Raw genomic sequence first — 23322 nt, 5'->3', positions numbered from 1 at the left:
CCTTCTTACCACAGTATTTACAAAAAGAAAGCAATCATAAACAGGAAAAAAGTTAAAAGGAATACTAAAAGGAAAAAAATCTAATGCTGCTGTTGTGTCTGAGGTGCTAGACCAGAACCTGAAATGGACAGTTCAGCCTTAGCTCTGTGACTAATTTGCCTCGTGACTCTATAGACATGAGGCCGAACTCACTCTGAAAGAGACTGCGTGTAATTTGGGTGCTGTAGGTCTGTGTTTGAGCTCCTCAGCAGCAAAATCAGTCTAATCTTTCCCTACTGTGTCAGAGAACAGTAGAAATACACTCTCAAGATGCCTGTGAGGTGCTTGACTAGCCAGAAGACATGGAGAGGAGGCAGGAATTGTCAGTCAGTGACACAGAATAAAGGGATTTTTATTATTAAAGTACTTTTCTAATAATTTAGCTACTCAGTGACATGTAATACTTAGAATATCTTGTACTGTTGGTATCCCGATGGCTGCAGGTATTTTGAAGGTGAAGTAAAGATTCTGGGTGTGCAATTAGACTTGCCTGGTTCACTAGCCACTGCTGAAGTAGCAAGATGAGAAAAGGATGCATGTTGCTTTGATACTACACTAACTGATGGCACCTACAATCACACTGCAAATTAGGTTTTGCAACAGTTCCTCCGCTTGTATTCTAGCCCACACAGCACTGCTGTTCTACTCTAATACAGTTCCCCTTACACATGACAAATTCAGAGTGCACAGGTCTTAAATCCACCCTCACATACACATGCAACTCCTAGAAAACTCAGACATGAGGCAGAATTTGATTCTCTTTTTAAAAGCTCACAGAGCAATTTAGAGCAGCAACAGCTATCCAGCCCCTCAAACAAAACAATCGCCTCAGGATGCAGATGCTACTGGTCAAGAACATCTTCCACTGGCAGCCACCACTATTGCAATTAATCATTCTGCAACACAGAATATATAGCAATTATTGCTTTTACTTCCAAGTTGTCTCCCTGCAGGTAATTTGTGTTTCAACAGCACGTTCAGAGACAAATGCACAATACAACACAGTTGTTAGAGATACTGAGAGTATCTTGGTGAACACACGGTTCTCAAAACTATCTGCATTTAATTTTACAGATTAATTAAAGATGTTGTAAAAAGTTACAAAAGGTACTAAGCTGACAAAAAAACCTCCCCAGCTGTTTCATGTTCTTCACATGATGAACTGTTTTCTGGGGAATAACCATTTTCCCAGGTTCACATAAATATCTAAACACATTATATATTATTTTGTACAGACTGTGACTTTCGGCATGAGGTTTATCAACACAACACATGGTTTTGTGAGAAACACTCACATTAGATCTGTCACATCCATAAGCTTAACACACCCAATTTAGTACCCAACGTGCTTATTACACCTCAACATAATAACTAAGGAACAGATATTTAGCATTCTTCCTTTCACCCTTACTAATATTCAACCCATTAAAAACTCTATTTTATACTTTGCACTGTAGAATATTATTTTTTTTTTACTACCTGAAGTATCCAATCCATGATGTGCCAGGCTTCTGCATCCTGCCAGATACTGTGTGCATCAGGTTTTCTAATTCTAAGTTAATGATAACAAAGCACACTCATCCCCCCAAAAAAACAACCCAAACAAAAAAACAACAAATAAAAACATAAAAGCCTTTAAACCACCACAGAGCCCAAGAGCACGAACTGAAGTGGGTATGCAAACATAAAGTGATGTATGTATAAATATCAGGGAAGGACTAGCCCAAGATTCCCTTAAAATCTGGATCAGAGCATGAATCAGTGATTTGGGAATGAAAAAGCAGCAGCTTGGCAGTCATCTTCATCAAGCCACATCTACTGGTTCAGTAGCAAAGATTTTTAATAATTCTTTGAGTCAAAATGCTACCATATATCTGAAAAAATGTAAACACAGTGCTTGTATTTAAAACAGAAATGCGCAGGGACATAAGAAAGTAATCCCAGATAACTGTACAACTGGTCCAATTTTATTTTGTGTCTCATGAGAGTGTGAGGAAGGATCCACAGATATAAACCCACATGCTCTCAAAGCAGAATGGCATTTTAGTCGACAAACCTTTGCACTCAGGATTAGATTAACTGTCCATGATACGAATGTTTGCAGAAACATTTGGGGCTTTTTTTCCTATTGAAGGAAACATGTAACTTCTTGGTAGCTGCATGGGATGGTACCTTCTAGAGCCCCCATATAAAGGTTTCCTGCGTCTGTCATTCTTGCCTGTCTGGAGAGAAATGAAGGACTTGTGCCATCACGTTGCTAGGCATACAAAGGACCTGTGTACATTGTCCTGTAACACATATGTGCAAGTGCTTGTTTGACTTCGGTCAGACTTCCTGTGGTTGCTCAGCATCTTCACAGCATGTATATGATGCACTAAATGTGCTGCCCTTGTCCTCCAGCACATTCATAATGTGCTGAAGAGACGCTGAACTGTATGGTCTGCATGTACACCCAGACCCTTGTGTCTGGAATATGGAACCCCTACACAAACATTTCCGATACTATTTTGATCATAGAATCTGATCCTGTAATATCCTCAAAGTGCATCTAGCCAAACTTAGAAATAAGTATGCCTAATATTGTTAACTTTTCCTTGAGTCCTCATCTGACACTACTGTGGTAATCTTCCATCTGAAGGCTAAGAAGAGAATGTAAAGTCTCATACCTCCAGAAAAACTCCCTGACATTCTCAAAGAAGCTTTCTCTGTCTTTATGAAAACATTCAAACTGGTGATGAATCTAACTGCAGACTACAAATATTTTAGTGAAATTGTGAATTAACTATTTACAGAAATATTGTCTGAAATCTAGGGACACTTTTATAGTGTCATTGTAACTCATCCTGAAAGGCTGCAATAAGAAAGGGCTAAAAATATTCCAAATATAAATGAAATGTTGTTTATATAATCAGTATTTCCTATGAGGTGTTGTATTTATTATTATAATGCTTAATATCAACATAATCTGTAAGACAGAAACTTCATATTTTTCAAGTGATGCTTAAACACTGCTAGTAACCAACTATACTGAGAAGCTACTTGTAACAATACAATAGCTAATTACAATGTAGTTATTCTGCTGCAACTTCAGCATACATGCTGTGACAATCTATATAATACCATGCATTTTTTTGCACTGCTCTGGAAACACTGAAGAGCCACATAAGGATTTACCCTTTTTCTAAAGAGATTTTGAACCATATCTCATTATGTAAAGCATTTAGCAAACTGGTGCCGATGGGTGAATGGACTCAACACTAAGTGCAATACCTCAGTTTCCCTACCAGTACAAATTAGCCAACTCTTTTTATCCACTGTACGACCAAGAAAGATGAAGAAAGATTCTGAATTGTGAATTCAACACAGGCAGCAGTTAAAGAATTCCTCTAAGAACTGCTATTGCACCTGTGTCGCTAGGTTGGATAATTGCATATAAATATTCTTAACATGTAACTGCTAACAGAAGCACATGCGTACAAAACCGGAGAGATTAAAACCTAGATGAAGATAGGCATTAATCCTTCAAATCACTTAAGCACATGTTTAACTTTAAGTACATTAACATCCTCATTGAAGTAAAAGGGACTACTCAATAGCTTGAAAGTAAGCAGGTACTTAAGTTATTTGTTGGATCTGGTTTTAAAGCCCTTTCACTCTGGTCATTTGGTCCATCAATCGAAAAAGTAATACCAAGACAAATGCAAACACATTGCTATTTAGCTTAATTGGGATTCTAAGAAAGCTTCTTTATTTGTACAAATTTGTTTTCTTTCTAAAAAGATGAGAGACTTTGAGGTACTTAATTTCAAGAGGACGCAATAAAACACATCCAAGTAAGCACCGGGAAGCTACAAGGCCACTTCCCAAAATCTCATATTTAATCTAGTCTCTGGATTATTTTTACAGTACTAAGTGAGCCCAGTAACAGATGTACTCAAAAAAATATGAGTCGAAGTACCCCTAACAGCTTGGCATACCTGAGTATCTATAAATGCACACTTAAAACCAAAGGAAAAGGTTAAACTTGTCAACGGTCACCTGCCTACAGAACAGCAAAAGGACTCCTCTCAGTCAGTCGTCCTGTGCCACCTCATGCACTATTACCATTATGTCTTAATCCATGCACTGGTTTTAATCTCTATGGAGAAGTTAATAGAAAAATAAGAAACTCGGCACATTTGCTCAAAAAAGAATATTGTATAGAGTAGTCATTTCACGCCCATACTTGTTCACTTTTGAATCTAAATCTTTACCTTGAAACAAACCTACTGTGAAGTGACGTGAGTTTTCTGTGCCTGGAAGTACCACTTCTGCTTACAAAGCATTGTGAAACAGAAGGAATCCTTGGGGACTGAAGAGATTTCACTTCAACAAAAAAGAACCATTCAGAGAGTATGATGTAAGACTCCATGTCTGAGACTCAGAAAAAACCGCTGTTGCAGTCAGTATCTTTTGCAAATTTGCTGCCTTGATGACTAGCATTATCACTTAAGCTCTGTGTTGGCTGTCAAACTTTAAAAAGCTTAGCCAGGCTCTAATCTATAGTGTAATCTTTTATTTTGCTCTGGCTTTCCAAACATCACAGTTTTTGAAGTACAGTTCATGTGGAGCTGCTCTGATGGTCTGCTCTTTAGAGGAAACAGAAACACCAACCCTGATTTGTTCCCTTTTCCTGCTGACCGAAGCTCACCTAAAACCATTATTAAGTGTTGCTGTTTCAAGCTCTACAAAAATAAATATATATGATTTCTACACAACAAATCAGCCAAAACATTGCATTTCCAAGGCCAGAAAATGCAGCATTATACTTCATTATTTCACTCTCTGCCATGGTACTTGTATCTACATTTTCATTCAGTCATGGCACCTTCTTTACACAAGTGCAGGAAGCCAGACTACTGTCTGCACAGCGATACAGTCTTAGCAACAAGGAATTATTTAACAATAGGGAACAGCAGTAACCTCAAAATAATAAAATTGGTCCCCACCTTCCCTCTGTTTTCCTCATCAGGCTGGCCAAGATCAATCCTACAAAAATAATAATGGGTTTCTTAAAAGAATCTAGTTTTACATAAAACCGTGCTTCCCTGTTACTGCTTTTGTGTGGATACTTCGCCAAACCAGTCATCGCTACTAGAACATAATCAAGAAACAAGGGTCACTGCGCAGTGCACTTGTTTCTTTTAGAATTATCCTGAGATTCACCTGATAACTTTCCCTATTTTTAGTCTCAGGAGTACAGCTGGGATCCTCCTACTGAACAGATGCAACCTAATGGAGTAAAACAAGAGATACTCACTGCTTCAGTAACACACCACGTCTGAGATGATTGATTTCTTTTTGCTGTTTTCTTTGGTCATATAGGGATGAATTATTTGACACAAAACCCCATTAGTATCCAGCATCAATTAAATTCCAAAATGAAAAAGTACAACAGCCTACTTCAGTGAAATTGACAGTGAAGGGGAAAGAGGACATGTCCACTTTACTGAAAATTGCTTGTTACTATCAGAATTATCTCTATCTTAATGGAGCTTTAATCAGCTAAAAGCAGACAGGACAGCGTGGGAAAAAAATGAACCAATTTATCTAGTTTCTAAACTTGTAATTTCATTAAAGAAAGATGAAAGAGCATTTGTTAAATATAGTGCAGACCATCAGAGAGCCTCAAGTCCAATGATTTTGGTGTCCTCTACTTTAAGTTCTATAGCAGAGCTGTCCAGACAGATTTTAAGACACACAGATCTAATTTTCAGTGTCAGAACTATTACTGCTCTTGGAAATGCTTTATAGGGGAAAGGCCAACCTATGTTGCTCTGCCTGAAAAGAAGCTATGGGATGTCACAACTCAACAACATAAAGGCAGAGATCAACAATAAATGAACCAAACAACAAAAAATATGTTAGCATTTAAAAAAATAGATCAAACCTTTTCTCAGAATTATCACAGAAGCCTGGCAAAAACCAGTGCCATACTCCTTGCAAAACAGACAAAGACTTGGTAACAATTAGCATGTCAAAACCCAAATCTAAATACTATTCACATCACGTCCTTTAGCCAGCCTCTTAATTGAGAAAACAGTTTTACACAGAATTATGCAGCCTCTTCCTAACTGTTGTGTTCATCAATGGGAGCTATTACTCGATCAGAGTAATTAGTGCAGAACATCCAGCATGCTTCCAGAAAGGTTGCAATTGACGATTTCATAAGAAAATTCTCCTTGAAAGGACAGCTGCACAAATGCAGCAGTAAGATGCTCAGCTGTGCTCCAGACTCCTCCTTTCATTTTACCAGGCAAAATGCATAAAGCAGCCTCTAAGAACTGGAAATGCCACCAATTTTTAAGTGGTAGTGGAAGAGAACTCTCTTGGTGCACCACAGAGAAAAATCCTCCAGACATCAGGCTGCTCCCAAAGGAACCCCTCCCAAGCTTTCAGGAGGGGACTGCATTAAGGGGTGAAATTGTGTGCCACAAATGAGGAAGGGTGCTTCAGATGAAATTCTGGGCCATGCTACAAGACCATAAGGTACTGAAACAAGGATACCACATTTGTATAAGATGGGGGAACATAAATTACTTAGGGGATTTCTGCAGTCCACACAACAATAGAAAATTTGGAGGCCAAACTGGCATATTCAAGTCACCATCACCCTCTGCCTTCACTAAGCTGAGAGTTCCATCCTGCCAACCAAAGACAAAATACAAAGATCTTAAGGTCTCTTCTCCAACTCAAAAATCATACTAGCAAGACTACCCTATAGAATTGTAACTCTTTTTTTCTCTTTTTCTTTTGTTCTTCTTCAGCATCACTGTAACACATTATTTAATGAATGCCGGAATTCAGAGATTTTGATGGTTCTGGCACTTACCTTGAGTCCACGAAAGCTGCCTGGGCTTGTCGGTGAGGAACTGGAGGACTTTGTAGATTTTGGGGTGGATAATTGACTGCTTGGGGTTCCATTAACTAGCCAAAGCAATAAAAGAAAAACAAATGTAAGAAAAACCAAATAAAAGCCAAAAACCCTAACTTGCTTTTAAACATAACATACCTCTCTGGTAAGTTATCACTCAAGTCTGCATACAAAGACCAAAACAGACTCCTCAGCATTTGGGAATAAATTACACGCTTGCATGCCACACAACTGCACCCCTGAAACTCATGTGGCTGGATCAAGAAGACACACAAATATTGCACTGTCATTCTAAAGATTAAAAAGGCCTCTTCAGTCCTTTGTCAGTGCAAGAACTTTGGGCAAGCAATAGCCATAGCCTTCTAAAATTCTATCATTTATTGTGATATCGCACAATAAAATATGGAAAAAGTGTACATAAAGCCATCTGACCCTCCGTCTCTCTTTTTTTGGATCAACAGCTAAGTAGACTGCTCCACAGAACACAAGTTGTGTTGTTTGGTTTTTCCCAAGAAAAAAGAATCAAACAAACAAACAAGAAGTAAAAGTTGTTTGGATGATAAAGAACTTATGCAGTAGTTCAGAAAAATATTGATTTAGGGGAAAAAATCCTAACGAAGTAAAAGCTAGTAGCTTATTTCTGAACTTCCAAGAAGTTCAAGTGTCTGTGAAAACATACAATATCCTCCCTTTTGACTTCAAGAGTTCATTCATTTTAAGTCCATTTTCCCAGACAGGCCTGATACAACATCTGTTAATATCCCTGGTATCTTGAATATAACTTGGGTCAGTCCTTGTCTTTTTCTGAAAAAACCAAACTGATGAATTTCATTATGTAGACAGAATAGCACACTGTTGATCATACACAGATATGATGCGACATTATTTCCTCTCTAGCTGAACCTCATTTTTCCTGGAAAAGCAAAATATGAGGCAGAATTTTAAGAGTGGAAAAGGTTTCATAGCTGATTCACGGTGAAGAATTAATTTTTCAGAAAAAAAAAAAAAGCAACCCTGGCAAATAGAAGCTTAGCTTCAAAGTAAATAATACAGTTGCTCCTGCACATAGCCTTTACACATCCAGAGGTCTGTCATGGGTTATGCATTGCTTCTTAACCAACACTATCAGATTTATTTTGCAAGTGTCTGTTAACCTAGTACTCTAACATTCTCTGAGTGCTGAAGATGCCTTCCAAGCACCATCTGCCAGTAGGCCAGGCCTACTGCACTGAAACTTCCACAAATCCCTGGTTTTCACAAAAATCTCTCTCTCTGATGTGTGATGTTAAGATGCAACTAATTAGCATTTAGCTACACAACAAGTCTATCTTGAAGTCTGATAACTCAGATATACATTCCCAAATCTATTACTGGATTAAGAGCTTAGTCTTTTCTACTAAAAGGAATTAGTATGTTTTTAGGATATTTTTATCTTGACTTTAAGAAGGGTTGTCTGTAAGAACAATACACAAATTATTTGAGTTTTTTAAGAAGCTGTAAGTATTTAGGTATATGTATCCCTCCTGCAAACTTCTTTTCACCACCTTATTTTAGATAACCTTCTTGAAACCTGGCATAATGATATATCGTTGTTTTATAAAGAATTTGCAATTATGATGAGGAAAAGAGCTAGTGAATGCTATTTTACTGTTTTCTGCTTCTTGTGCACACAATTTGCTCTAGCCATTAGAAAAAATACTGAGCTGCAAAGTTAGCAACCAAAAATGAGATATTTCAGTAGAAGAATTTGCTTCCAAATGACCAACTATTACTACAGAAGGAAAACAATTTTGTTTGTTCACAAATTCTTTTTATACAGCTCACAGAATGGATTGATAGCCAAGTCTTATATCCACAGATGAGAAGGGTAGTGGTGGGTAATGAGATAGTGTGAGACCTGAGCATGATGTAAATGGTATGGAATAAGGTGTGGAGACTGTGCTGGTGTGCCGGTTTTGGCTGGGGGAGAGTCAATTTTCTTCATAGTAGCTGGTATGGGGCTATGCTTTGGATTTGCGCTGGAAACTGTGTTGATAATTCAGGGATGTTTCCATTACTGCATCCCCTTCCCTCATCCTGCTGGGGAGGGGAGCGAGTGAGCAGCTATGCGTGTGCTTTCGTTGCTGGCTGGGGTTAAACCACAATGGTACTTGTTGGTACCTAACATGGGTTTGAGATAATAACACCACCTCACAGGGTTTGAGATAATAACAGATTGACCGGAGCATATTTATAGGTATTTAGAAGGGACCGGTATCTGTTAACAGTTGTGGGTCAAGATACGGATTCATCTGTTCTCAATATTAGTTCATCTGATCTGCACCATTTTTTTTGCTGTACATGTGAAAGATCAGCGTTGGCTTTTGCAGTTTGCTGTGCTCTGTAGTGATGAGTGATGTTTTGCCTGAGAGATTTGTTATTAAAACACTGACCTTGAGCTCAATCAGGTATTTTGGGCTCTGTACTTTGGGTACCATCTCATGGAGACAATTTAACAGTTATACTTCTTCCTCTGTTTGGGGGGGGGTGGGGGGTGGGGGGGTTGTTTGTTTGTTTTTGTTTGTTTGTTTGGGGTTTTTTTGTTGGTTTTTTTTTTTTTTTTTTTTTTTCAGAAATACAGAATGGCACCTTCATTACCTTCTTCTGTGATGTTTTCTCCCTTGCTACAGCAGCTTCTCAGTATCTTGAACATACTTGAGTAGTTAAGATACTTCTATTGGTACTTCTTAAGAATATTGCTTCAGTTTTATCTAAGGTTAATAAGCAATTTAGGAATCTGATCCAGGCTCCGCGAGGGTATGGTCATGGGTGGCATGGCACATGGGAGAATACGGGCAGGCATCTGGAGAACCTCTCACCTCCAATGGTCTGGAACTGCACTCCCAATCAACTACTGGATCCTGATGAAGTAGTAGAATGTTTGGGAAAAAAATAATAATAAATTCCATGGCTGTTCCAAAGAGGCACAACTTACCGCACTGTGCTGGGCCCTGGCCAGCACCTACCAAACACTGCTTGACATTATGTAGCACCCTCAGGTAAAAGAGAGGTAAAACATACCAAGGGACACTATGGTAAAACCAGACACTCTTGTCAGTCACCCCTATAACTAAAAAGAAACAATGAAACTAGAAGTCAGCTCATTTAGTAAAGGATGAAGAAGCTTCTCCTAAGAGGGAGCAGGACAAAGACTGGGAAGAGGTAGCCTGTTTTGCAGCACAGCAGTCACAAGAACAGGAGGAGGAAGAGACTGAAATCACGAGCCACAAACTACCCGATCCCTATCCCTAAGTGAGCTGCGACAGACACAAAAAGATTTTAGCTGTCAACCAGGTGAGGTAGTTCTCAGCTGGTTACTCTGATGCTGGGATTCTGGGGCTAGTAGTCAGGAATCAGAGGGTAACGAAGCCTGGCAATGAAGCTAGGGTCTCTTGCTAAGGGTAAGGCCATTGACAAAGGGACTGGAAAGAAGGCAGGAGTCCTCAGTCTTTGGTGGTGACTCCTGTCAATTGTGAAGGACAGGTGAAGGAAGAACTTGCAAACGCCCAGAGAAAACGGACCAACACTGAGGGATGTATCCAGTATCTGTCAGAATTAGCCAGGTTGGACATGATCTGTAACAACCTAGATGATGCCCAGGCATCCAAAGAGCCGGATGAAATCCGTTGCACAAGGTCCACGTAGCAAAAGCTTGTACAAAACGCACCGATGTCATACACCCACACCCTGGCGATAATAAGCTGGACAGACATGGAGGCACCAAATATAGATGAACTGGCCAGATAACTTCAAGAATATGAAGATAATCTTGCTTCCTCCATGTGGGCCTGTGTCTTAGCTGTAGAGGGACTGACCCAAAATGTCTGAGCAAGCCAAGAAGGATAGGTCTTCCTCATTCACTCCAACCAAGGCCTCAGCCGCCTTCTGTTCAAGGGTACAGGTACCTGGGGTGCACACCATGTGCAATGCTGCAGTTCTTCCTGTGTCACCAGGGGGAGGACACGAGGAAGTGGGATGGTGAACCCACCTGGAGACTAGACACTCAGGTACATGAACTGCAAGGAGAAACAATAGACAAAAAGCATCCATCCAGGAAAATTACTGCTCCAGTGTCTGTCAGACAGAGCAGAAGGGCTAATCGTCTTTTGACCTTGATGAAGGGACTTCTGTTTTGCAGTACAAAAATCAAGCGATGAAGACTCCAGCCAGGAACAGAAGGGCCCTGCCTTCAACTAGGTGGAGGAACAGGACAACTGGGTTTACTGGACCATGTGGATTCGATGGCCTGGCACGTCAGCCCCATGAGACTATAAAGCTCTAGTGGACACCAGTGCACAGTGTACTCTAATACCATCGGATTACAAGGGGCAGAATCCATCTGTATTTCTGGAGTGATGGGAGGACCCCAAGAACTGTTTGTGTTGGAGGCTGAGATAAGCCTAACTGGGAATGAGCAGCAAAAGCATCCTATTGTGTGACTGGTCCAGAGGCTCCCTGTATCCTTGGCACAGACTTCCTCAGGAGAGGGTACTTCAAAGACCCAAAAGAATACTGGTGGACTTTTGGTTTAGCTGCCTTGAGTATGAAGAAGATTAAACAGCTGTCTAACTTGCATGGTCTCTCAGAGAATCTGTCTGTGATGGGGTTGCTGCAAGTTAAAGAACAGCAGGTGCCAACTGCTACCATGACACTGCACTAGCGACAATACCACAACAATTAAGACTCCCTGGTTCCCATCTATAAGTTGATCTGGTCACTGGAGAGCCAAGGACTGACCAGTAAGACTCATTCAGCATTTAACAGTCCCATATTCCCAGTGCAAAAATCGAGGACTGAATGAAGCCACACTGCTGCGAAGTGTTGCAGTACCAGACACGCTAGAACTCCAATACGAGCCACCAAATGGTATGCAACAACTGACACTGCCAATGCATTTTTCTCAAACCCTCTGGCAGCACAGTGCAGGCCACAGTTTGCTTTCACATGGAGGGGTATCCAGTATACCTGGAATCAACTGCCCCAGGCATGAGAACACAGTCCTATCGTCTGTCATGGACTGCTACAGACTGCACTGGAACCAGGTGAAGCTCCCAAACACCTGCAATATATTGACGACATCATTGTGTGAGGCAATGCAGTGGAAGAAGTGTTTGAGAAAGAGAGAAGAAGAATCTAGATTCTTTCAAGAGCTGGTTTTGCTATAAACAAAAGTAAGGTCGAAGGACCTGCACAGGAAATCCAGTTTTTAAGAATAAAATGGCAAGATAAGCGTCATCATACCCCAACAGATGTGATTAATAAAACAACAGCTGTCTCCATCAGCTAACAAAAAAAGAAACACAAGCTTTCTTAGGTGGCGTGGGGTTTTGGAGAACGCATATTCTAGGTTATAATCTGATCATAAGTCCTCTCTAGCAAGTGACCCAGAAGAATAATGACTTTGAATGGGGCCCTGAGCAGCAGCAAGGCTTAGAACAAACTAAATGGGAGATAGTTCACGTGGTAGCACTTGGGCCAGTCCAGACAGGACAAGATGTGAAAAACATGCTTTACACCTCAGCCAGGGATAACGGCCCCACCTGGAGCCTCTGGCAGAAAGAGCCTGAAGAGATTTGAGACTGACTCCAATTGAAAAAGAAGTATTAGCAGCATGTGAAGGAATTCAAGCCACTTCAGAAGTAGTTGGTACTGAAGCACAGCTCCTTTTGGGACTTTGATTGCCTGTGTTCGGCTGGATGTTCAAAGGGAGAGTCCCCTCTACACAGCGCAACTGATGCTGCACAAGTCAGTCACGCAGATAACAACGCAACAGGCTTGAATAGGAAAACCCAACGGCCTAGGAATTCTGGAATTGATCACGGACTGGCCAGAGGGCTGAAACTTTGGAGCGTCACCAGAGGAGATGACTCCTGCTGAAGAGGCCCTTCTGTATAATAAATCACCAGAAAATGAAAAGCAGTATGCCCTGTTTATGGATAAATCCTGTCAGATTGTGGGAAAACACTGAAGGTGGAAAGCTGCTGTGAAAGGTGGAAAGCCCACACGACAAGTCACAGAAACTGAAGGACAAGGTGTATTGAATCAGTTTGCAGAAGCAAGCAGCAGTGCAAGTACAGCAGTGACCAGCCCCGAGCTGGCTTTGGTGCCTGGTAACTCCACAGAACACACCACCTCTCCTGTCCTGAGTGACCACCATAATGGATAGAGCCTGAAGTCATGGACTAAATGAACTCAGTGGACATTTTGTGGACATTTAGGGACATTTTGCAGACATTTCACAGGGGTGGTCCATAGACTACGGGAATGAGAGCCATGTATTATATCAAAGGACAGTACAGGTGGTGGTGGGTAATGAGAACGTATTGGATAGCATGAGACCTAAGCACGATGTAAATGGTATGAAATAAGGGGTGGAGAATGTGCTGGTTTTGGCTGGGGTACTGTTAATTTTCTTCGTAGCAGCCGGTATGGGGCTACATCCTGGATTTGTACTGGAAACGGTGTTGATAATTCAGGGATGTTTCCATTACTGCTGAGCAGCGCTTACACAGAGCCAAGGGCTTTTCTGTTTATCACACCACCCTGCCAGTGAGCAGGCTGGGGGTGCACAAGAAGTCAAGAGGGGACACAGCTGGGACAGCTGACCCCAACTGACCAAAGGGGTATTTTAGGGATATTGCATTCTATATGAAATCATGCCCAGCAATAAATCTTGGGGGAAGGTTGGAGCGGGGCCACTGCTCAGGGACTGACTGGGCATTGGTCAGTTGGTGCTGAACAACTGTTTTCATTTGCATCACTTGTCTATTCCTCTCGTTGCTATTTTCCTTTTCATTACAATTTGTTCTTGTTATTATTTCCGTTACTAAACTCTTCTTATCTCAACCCAGGAATTTTCTCACTTTTACCCTTTCAATTCTTCTCTTCTCCCATCCTGCTGCAGGGGGAGGAAGCGAGTGAGCAGCTGAGTGGTGCTTAGTTACCAGCCGGGGTTAAAACACGACACTGTTGTTTCAAACAGCACTACTTTAATTTTTTTTTTTAAATAACCTCAAGAAACACACAAGCATCTGTGTTCATTTTTGGCACAAACCTGTCTGCTGTCCACTGCTATTCATTTACTGATTATTTCATGTACATGCAAAACTTACCTTTCTTATCTATTTTCTAAGTTCTTATGAGGTTTCTTTCAAGATATATAGCAGCCTGAATATCAAAAAGATAAATTCTTTTCTGTTGTTCTTTAAGTAGTATCTATTAGGCTACAATTCTTTAGCATATTGGAATATTGAAAACTGAAAAAAACCTATGAATATTTTTAAATTGTTAACTTCTAGTATCATCCAAAGTCTCAACTTATTTGCTAATCAAAATGCATGTTACTTGTTTTAGATATACTTTCAGTTTGAGCTGAAGGTTCAAAGAGGTTTCTCTGTGTTTTAGAGCTTAGGCCGAAATAATACAAGTAAACAAAGGAAGGTAAGAAACTGCAAGTAGAATGAAAAACTGTAACGCGTGGTTTTGTGCTGCTTTTTTTAGCAACTATTAGCCCTGTCTTTTTGCACTAGTTGAAGTTTTCAATTATAATATACTTTAGAATACACGTACAAATTTATTGCTCCTCAGAATACTCTTCTACTTGTAGTCAAATCATACCTTTACAAATTTAACTTTGACACCATTACAGATGTCCGACAACTATAAAACATCATTTATATTATTTCACTTATAATCTACTTCAACAAAAACCTACACCCATAATGTCTCTGGTTCGCCAAATTCAAAACCTGTGTTTCAAGCTTGAAAATATTCACAAATACAGCAAAAAGAATACAGGTAGATGGATAGGGAGGAGACACACTAGTGATATACAGCCATAATAGTAATGGCTCACCTGGGGATTTTGCTGAAGAATAAGCACTGGAGTAGTGGCCACCCCTCTTTACTGTACTCATATATTTGACACAAAGGAAAGAGACATTAAGGAAAGAAGTTATTAAACAGCTCTGAACATGCATGAAAGGAAGAAGGGTAAATAAAGATAAGTAAAGACTACATGAGAAAAAATGGCAAGTAAACAGAAGGATAAATACTAGACACTTCGGATAAGTTTTCCAAATTAAACAAACCAAAGGGTTGTCCAAGTAGAAATAAGTAAGGAAATGACAGCACTGATTTCTAAATACTTCGCATAAAATTTACTGTTGATGGATATCCCATGTGATCTCACTGGTTAATAGGACTGCATGAAATGTAGATCAGTTCTGAAACTTGCCCTTCATGCTATCTTTCTCTTTGTTCTTAGTGCAATCCTTCTTTGAAACTTTTCGGTTAATATTCAACCATTATAAATAGATGACAAATATGCCACTTTGAAAGAACCCAAAGTCATAAAATTACTTTAACCAGCATCAATAAAGCAAAAGAAATACTGATATGGAAACAAGAATATGGAACATGTTGCAATTCTGGATACACGCACAGAAGCTTACATGTGTAGTTACATTCAAAACAGAGCATCGTATATTTATGAATTCAATGGTTTGATTTCAGGGCTACTTCTCCAGGTCTGAGGGGAAAAAAATATTTTTTATTGTATTTAGAAATTAAATGCAGAGGTAAAAAAAGGAAAAAAACAAGTTTCTCCCTTCTGTTTACTTGCATAAAGAATTCAATGGTTGGAACATACGGTGTTCAGCCAAAATGCTGGTAAAAACACAATGTGAACCTTTCTTTGAAAGTACAGGAAGCACAAGAAGAATAAAACAACTTTCTCTGTTAATGGGCAATAACATTCCAGAACATCTCCTAAAATTACTTGAAACAGCAGAATCCTATATTTCCAACAGTATTGGGCTTATATGAGAGAAACCTGTCAAATTCAAAACACCTAAGGATATACTCTAGTTCAATGAACATGAATTTAACCACATAACATCCTGTCTTCAAGAAAATTAATTGCCATGCTGAAAACACATCCCAAGTGTACAATTAGTACAAATTATTCCAATGTTCATAAAATGAAATTTTTTGTGCTTGTTAATTAAAAAACAGAAACCAGATTTCTTCTCAGGATTCAAAACTGAATGCAAATTTTATTACAAATCAGTATTAAATCTATGAGATAAACTGAAAAAAAACGTATTTCTTCCCTCAAGAAACAAAGCATGGTGCACTTACTTCAGACAGAGCCAACAGTTTTTAACTCCGTTAAATAAATTCAAAGTTTCATGTATTTTACATGTTCAACTCTTTCCTAAAAGCAGTACCTGAGGCAGGTGATTTGCTTCGACGTGAAGGTCCTGGACTTTTGGACCCAGTATGCCTCATGCCAGATCGGGAATAAGAGGACTTCATAACACGGCATTCTGCAATGCAAGCAGATAGATTTTTGACAACAGTTCAATGTTACAGTCTTCCTCCAAACACTACTGTTGCTGTTTATTATCCAGAAAATGAACATCAGTGTTTTCTAAACGTGCTTGCCCAACTAAATGAAACAAATTCCTAAGAGAATCTCAAAACTACACACCATACAACATTATTTGAGCTACTCAAACACTGTATGTAATATTCTGCATGTAATATTTCTTCATGTTTTGAAGCTGGGTTATTACTATAATTCATGTTTGTACCTATGCACAGCTGAAAGAGTAGTCAGCTGATGCCAAGGTTCCTCTGATAATTCAGTAAATCCTGCATGCTATAATGACAACTTCATGCCAGGCAACTGCAAAGCATGCCCCGTTTACCTTCTTTTGTAAGAAACTGATGTTGTGACCAATTTTTAAGGAGGTGAAAAATGACTACTGTTTCCAAAAGGCTGTGACAATAATTATGGCCACTTACCAACAGCTATATATCATTAAATAAAGGACAGTCTAGATGGGAAAGGAATCGATAGGCATACATGCATTGACATTTTGGAAAGATTTTAATTCCTATAGTTAGCACCCACTGCAAATCACTCCCAACAGAATCATATAAATTTCCCCTCTAATTTTGTCCCTGTTCTTCATCACTATGTCATCAATGCTATCATTATGATGCCACGTCACCATCAAAAATAGTAAGTAGAGCTGATGCCCTGCCAGTCATGTTCCAGTCTGTACCTAACCTGCTTTTCTCCACTAAGATCTCTAGAGTTGTTAGAGGAAGCAGGGACCACCAAAGCTGAACAGACAAAAGGAGGAAAAAAATCCCTCCATCATGGGTTCTTGGAAAGGAAAGGAGTCCAATTAGTCCGTGAATGGCATAATGGAAGAAGCAAAGTTACAGCCTTAAAAATCTGCAAGGGAAATAATGATTTTGCCAAGACTGGGATTTGCATTGTGAGTTAATACAACCATACTCTTCCATTCCTGTGTAAGCATAAAATCGTATCTTAGCTAGTCTAAAACTATGTTAAAAAAGTACCCTTCTTGTCACCTCCACACTCGCTGAATCGACATAAACAGGCAGTTCTCGAAAAGCAGCATACTGGCAATAACAACCGAATGGGAACCAGCCAAATCCTCCATCCATCCAAATGTATGGACCACTGGTTAGATATATACCTGTACTTCTTGATGTAGCTCAAGATTTTGTAATGAAACTATGGCATTTGTAAAAATTAGAAAAACACCAGATGCTTTTGCTCCACACTCACACCCACACTCCTTCACAACCTGAAGCTCTTTAATAATCTGATGATTATTGCCAGGGCAAGTTTTTTTTTACCACAGATCAACTTTTTCATAAAAGAAAATCAGGGTGATTCTACAGCTGAACCAATACATGTCTTGTTGCACCTGTAGTGATAGGGTAAGGGGTAATAGTTTTAAAATAAGAAAGGGTACATTCAGACTAGATAGAAGGAAGAAATTTTTTATGATCAGGGAGGTAAAGCACTGGAACAGGTTGCTCAAATTAGTTGTAGATGCCCCATCCAGGGAAACATTCAAGGTCAGGTTGGACAGGGCTGTGCGTAATCTGATCTAGCTGAAGATGTCCCTGCTCATCACAGGAGTGCTGAACTAGATGACTTTTAATGGTCCCTTCCAACCCAAACAATTCCATGACTCAATGAACACGGAGGAAAACCCAACATATATATGATTTGACATGCCAAGCCAATTCTACAAGTCCCTGGTAGAGAGCTTTTTCCTTGAACTTACATTATACATTTTCTCTTTACAGAAAGACAACTTTCATAAGTCAAATCCATGATCTGTCAACAGCAGACAGCCTGGGCACAAAGTCTCAGTTGGTCTCACCTCCTTCCCCACCCAACAGCACCCCCTATAACCTCGCAATATCAACAGGCTCAACACTTGGTCTATAGCAGACAAGACTGAAATGTGTGAATTGTCTAGCAGGAAAACTCAAGACCTGAAATGAGCATGGTTACATATGTGATTTTTCAAAAGAATCTCATGAAAACAGCAATATGGAAATCATCTTATAGTCACAGATACCAAAAGTGAACTTTTGAAACATATTTTAGATTCATTAGATTCATGACTGAACCTTTTAAAACTCAATGGTGTTTTCCATGTAAATTTAGGGACCAGGTCTGTTTTCTAAGAAAATATATCATATTTATTAGTGCATTTTAACAGACTTACAGAATCCAGATGATGGTTTAGAAAAACTTTTTAATCCATAGGAAAATATATTCCCATGTATATTTTCCTTAATTACACAACTCTTGAGCATTGAACAGGGGGATGGTGAGGCCGTGGGTAGGGGGAATAGTTCTCAATGAGGTTAACTATTTCAGCGGGTTTGGGATATACAGTCTTACCACTGTGATCCAACACGAAGTCATCCTGAGCATACCGGTATTTCTCAGGCCCACACGCAATGAAGACGTCATCATCTCCAAAGAAGTCCTGCAGGCATGTCACCTTGACAGCAAAATATACAAAGCAAAATAAATAAATGCAGCACTTTCAAATACTAAATCTGCAGTTAGTCTGCAACAATTAGTAAGTTTGTGTTTTCATTTTCACAGTGCCACTATAATATTCTTTTATAATGACAGCAACACTCCAGTTCAAGTACTTCAGCTCTCCCAGTAATGCAGGAAACCTTAGGGTCAAGAATGTAAAATATGACTGTCCCTCACCTTCAAAAACACCTTCTCTTACATTTAACACCTGGATTTATGCCTAGAACTACACATGCATGCTGATGACTGACAAGACCAGTTATAAACACTACTCAAATACCAAAGCTTCTCGTATTCTTACATTAATTGCTTATGGGAAAATCTGTTGAATTAAAATGACTGCATTTACAAGTTATTTTTTTTAATGCTCTGAGGCATTTAACTTCCATGTTTTAATGTCCTGTTAAAAAAAAAATAATAATCCTCTCTTTATTAAAAGGTATTCCATATTCAAGAAAAAAGGTACAGAGCTCCTCCCATGCCCTTTGCAGCTCTGACTATTCTTATTTCTTTCAGTAATGATGTTACCATGTATTTCAAGAAGGATGGGGATACCAGAAAGAAAAATGTTTTAGACATTCTTTAAAAACACAAAAACAAAGACCTTGAAAAAAACTCACTCCTCAAAAGTCAGTGAAAGTCAGCTTGTGAAGGAGCAAGTGTCTGCTTTAAAAACAACATAACCCCTAAAATGCCATAACAAGAAATCCCACTGGACTCATTCTAACTCCCTTGTAAGAAAAAAAAGTGTTTGCACGTAGCAAACTATTTTTTTAAATATAAACGGATTAAAATTTTACAGTGTAATTTCTTCCCTACTCTTTTTAACATGGCACACCCTAATGAGATCTAGGAATAAAAGCTATGTAGAAGCTAAGAGAGTTAGAACTATTTGATAAAATCAAGTAAATAAAGAAGTAAAACAAAAAAACCTGCTTTTAGGGAAGCTAGCTTTTTTCCTTCCCAGACACCTATCAACACCATTTGCATATTCTGCCCACTGTGACAATAGCAAATATTGGCAGAACTACACGAAGGAGCCTCTACTGCCTGCAGTATTCCAAGAAACACTGGGAATACCAATGAGCCTCAGCTTTCTGCAAGAACACCCACACAGGGCATGCACCAGCACCAGCAGCACAGTTGTCATGGCAGCTAACCCAGCAATAACAGCCGGTGCCCTTACAGCAAGGTCCTCACTACAGTGCCACACGCAGCAGCCAGCATTCATGTCACTGTGTTATGCAGCTAAAGGACTGCAGCCATCACCAAAATACTTTTATTGCTACCACACCATTGCAGTGACAACCTGCTCTCATTGACGAGAGACATTTTCAGCTGTGCCTGAAACCACTGCTTCTAGTTAACCAAAGAGGCAGTAATAACTGGATTCAAAAGGCCATACAAATTTAAGAATAGTTTTGCTAACATGGGATTTATTCCTCTCTGCTTAATAACTCTACTAATATGAGGACTCATTAACATTACCCACAGGTTTCAGGAATTCAGCCACCAACCCAAACCCACCAGTACAGGCACAGTGGTGGGACAGCTTTCAGAACACTCATCCCAGAAGCACTGCTGGACACGGGCAGAGTTCTGCAAGGTTCACACCAAAAGACGGCCAAAAACCAGGTGCCATTTCCACAAGCTCTGCCTACCCATCACTGCTCTACTTATGCCCCCAATGCCCTTGCGGTGCTGTTTTGAGCAGGTTAGAGTTAAGTGATGTGGTTTAGCAAAGCCTAAAATTAATCTTTCTGTTCCGATTCCAATCCTCGCCCTCACCCCTTAACCCACCCAGCCTAACATCTGAGCTGAGAGTAACAGAGGAGAGAATGATGGCTCTTACGTCACACTGGGAAACAACACAGGGATATAACTGCATGCAGCAGCATCCTTTTGTTATCTGCAGGGCAATTTACAATGGAAGGGTCAGATCTGTGTGCAAAAGATGACAGATGTACCTTAAAATCTTTTGTAAATGGCTACCGGGGAGGGGAAGAACTTTAATAAAGGTATTAATTTCCATAGGTGCTTCCCCACATGTTCAGGTATATACAGTTTCTCCAGGCAAGAATACACCGGAGTTGTTATAAGTACCAGTAAGCAGATAAACGGCTGGAGGTGGAGCAACGGCACCTCCGTCCCGGAGCTCAGGCTAATGCCAGCCTCTCAGCCTGCTTACACACTGCGTATCTGGCCTGTGTGACTTCCACCTGTCAGCCAGAGACCAAGACAGACTTGGGCTTACTGTAAAAGATACTAAACTACACTTACAACTGGAAGCCACATCAATGCAAGTATGAGAAAGATTTACATAAATGCTCGCTATATGCCAGCAGTGAATGCTAGAAGTCCTCCTTCTCCCTATGAATAGTCTGGACTGGCTATACATAAAATACACAAGGAAAAAATATTGGAAAAGTGTATTCAACAAGGAATAAAGATCTGTTAGAACTTACCAATCCCAAATAACCACACATTACCAGATGAGGGAAGTATTTTTAAAACCAATTTCATGAAAGCCTTTACCATAATAAAGTCAAAGAAGCAGCTCCCAATGTGCAAACAGATACTATAATAAAGTCTTTGTTTCCTACAGAATTAAAATTAATGTATATGCTGCAATTAACGATAACAGTTTTTTGCTCAGTGTGCAAAAAACTGTTAGGAGAAAGCAGAAATGAATAAATCATTTGCATGGGGTTTTAAATGCTGCAGGTCCACTGTGGTCTAACTCGCAAATCACACAATTTCACTCAAAAAAATATCTATACTTACACCATATAGCAATTTTTTAATAGCTTTGAGCAAGATTCAATTAGTTCAGAATTTTAAAAACAAAAAAAACCTTTGAACACCTTTTTTTTTTGAGCTTCATTAGCAGTAGAACTTGTGCCTATGAATATCACGTCAGTCATTCCAGTAGGTAGGGATCAAAATTTGGTTTGTCAAACTTGCGTATGCCAAACGCTGCTTCTCTTTCCACTAAGTGTCTACACTCTTGTCTTACCCATTCTTTGTTCTGCTGCACTTGGTGCTAAAAGAACTGTTCAGTCTTTCAAAATATTTCCTAAAATGCCTTTCAAAGAAAGATGCTCTTAGCAAAGCTGTATATAAGTGTACCATAGCAAAAATAGTCAAACATGTAGTCATTTATTCAAGTAACAACTCTCTTGCTCGTCTTGATGCCATGAGCTTCTGTGCATGAAGCTGAAAATGCAAAAAGCTTTAGAAACCTTGAGGTGGTTTAGCACCAAAATGAGATCTGATTTTCAAGTACTGAGAGCTTTTTAAAAATGACAGTCATTAGGTCATTTTTGAGATTCAGATGAGGCCACTTCCTAGTTTACACCCACACAAGCTCTACACAAGTATTTAGAACCCACGCTTTCCATCAGCGGGCCTCGCAGTAAAGCTCAATCAGAACGTCTCTCCCCTATCTGTGCTTTAATTACCACAGATAGTGCTCTTTTAAAACAAGATGAAAGCAATTTGTTTGCCCAAGAAAAAAAAAATATTTAAAACCTGACTTTTTTGTAATGGACGGCATATACAGAGCTGCACAAAGAGGGTTTTTTAGGGCTTATCATCATAGCCAACACTACAAAGGCTCACACCAAAGCAGTTTCACACTTCCTTGATTTCTTCACCACCACCCCTCTCCAAAAAGTGACATATACTGTGAGAAACTGCTTTAGGAACACTTTAGAAAAATGTTATCTTGTTAACTCTGGATGTTTCAATTAACATGGTTGACATGTGTTAAACTCTTATTTATTTCTAAATACAACACGCTTTCCTAGTGAAACATTGCCTATGTTCTGCTTGTAACTCCACTGGCTTCTCTTTATTCAGAACAAGAAGTGACTTACTGGTGCCCTTCTGACAACTCAAACTGCTCTCAGGATGTCTTGTTGCATTGCTTTTTTTCAAAATACGCCACTGTACGCAGCAGAGAAGTGCATTATTTCGACAGGATTGGAATTGTCCTCAGTCCTTTAAAAACACTTGTAACAGCTTAGCATTACAAGCAGGAATGCAAGGGAACAGGGAAAAGCAAAAATGTGTGAAAAGTTTCAGAATGAATGTAACTGGAAGACAATATTACATTTTATTTTTATGTCACCCACAGCATTCCTGTGTGTCTGTTTCAACAGAATCCATTCACCTGCATCATCCTCACCATAGCTTTCTGAGTGCAAATGACTCTGGACATCACTTCCTGAGGGCTCAAAAAGGCTGTGCTCACCATTAGACTAAAGATCAGAGGGCAACATAATTTAAGGGGCAGCACCAGGATAATTAAATCTAATTGCCTTCAATTGCAAGAAACCCAAAGTAGTACGCAAGAGGCTCAGTGATCTAGTGATTCAAAACTTGAATTGCTTGTTATAAAAAAATCAGTCTTTACTCATAAAACTTCCCCCTGTCT

At 39.5% G+C, this 23322-nt stretch overlaps 1 protein-coding gene across 5 annotated transcripts in view; it reads right to left on the bottom strand.

The window, feature by feature from the left end:
- Positions 1-23322, bottom strand: part of DCLK2 (doublecortin like kinase 2) — a 98420-nt gene that overhangs the window by 32208 nt on the left and 42890 nt on the right. For 3 of the 5 annotated variants that reach the window (XR_008730670.1, XR_008730669.1, XM_027807745.2), the window contains exons 3-6: positions 18738-18840; positions 16222-16320; positions 14847-14897; positions 6911-7005 (exon numbers count right to left, since the gene is read on the bottom strand). Coding sequence is in view for 2 of the 5 variants with exons in the window: in XM_027807745.2 (XP_027663546.2) it covers positions 6911-7005; positions 14847-14897; positions 16222-16320; positions 18738-18840 (348 nt within the window). In the remaining 3 variants the exon portion in view is untranslated. The remainder of the gene's footprint in view (positions 1-6910; positions 7006-14846; positions 14898-16221; positions 16321-18737; positions 18841-23322) is intronic. The other 2 variants (XR_008730671.1, XM_055700882.1) reach the window with 1 other exon arrangement.

Source organism: Falco cherrug, chromosome 1, assembly GCF_023634085.1.
Source record: "Falco cherrug isolate bFalChe1 chromosome 1, bFalChe1.pri, whole genome shotgun sequence".
In the NCBI taxonomy this organism is placed as follows: Eukaryota; Metazoa; Chordata; class Aves; order Falconiformes; family Falconidae; genus Falco; species Falco cherrug.
The sequence above is the reverse complement of the archived record's forward strand: the minus strand, read 5'-3'. Positions and strand labels throughout refer to the sequence as shown.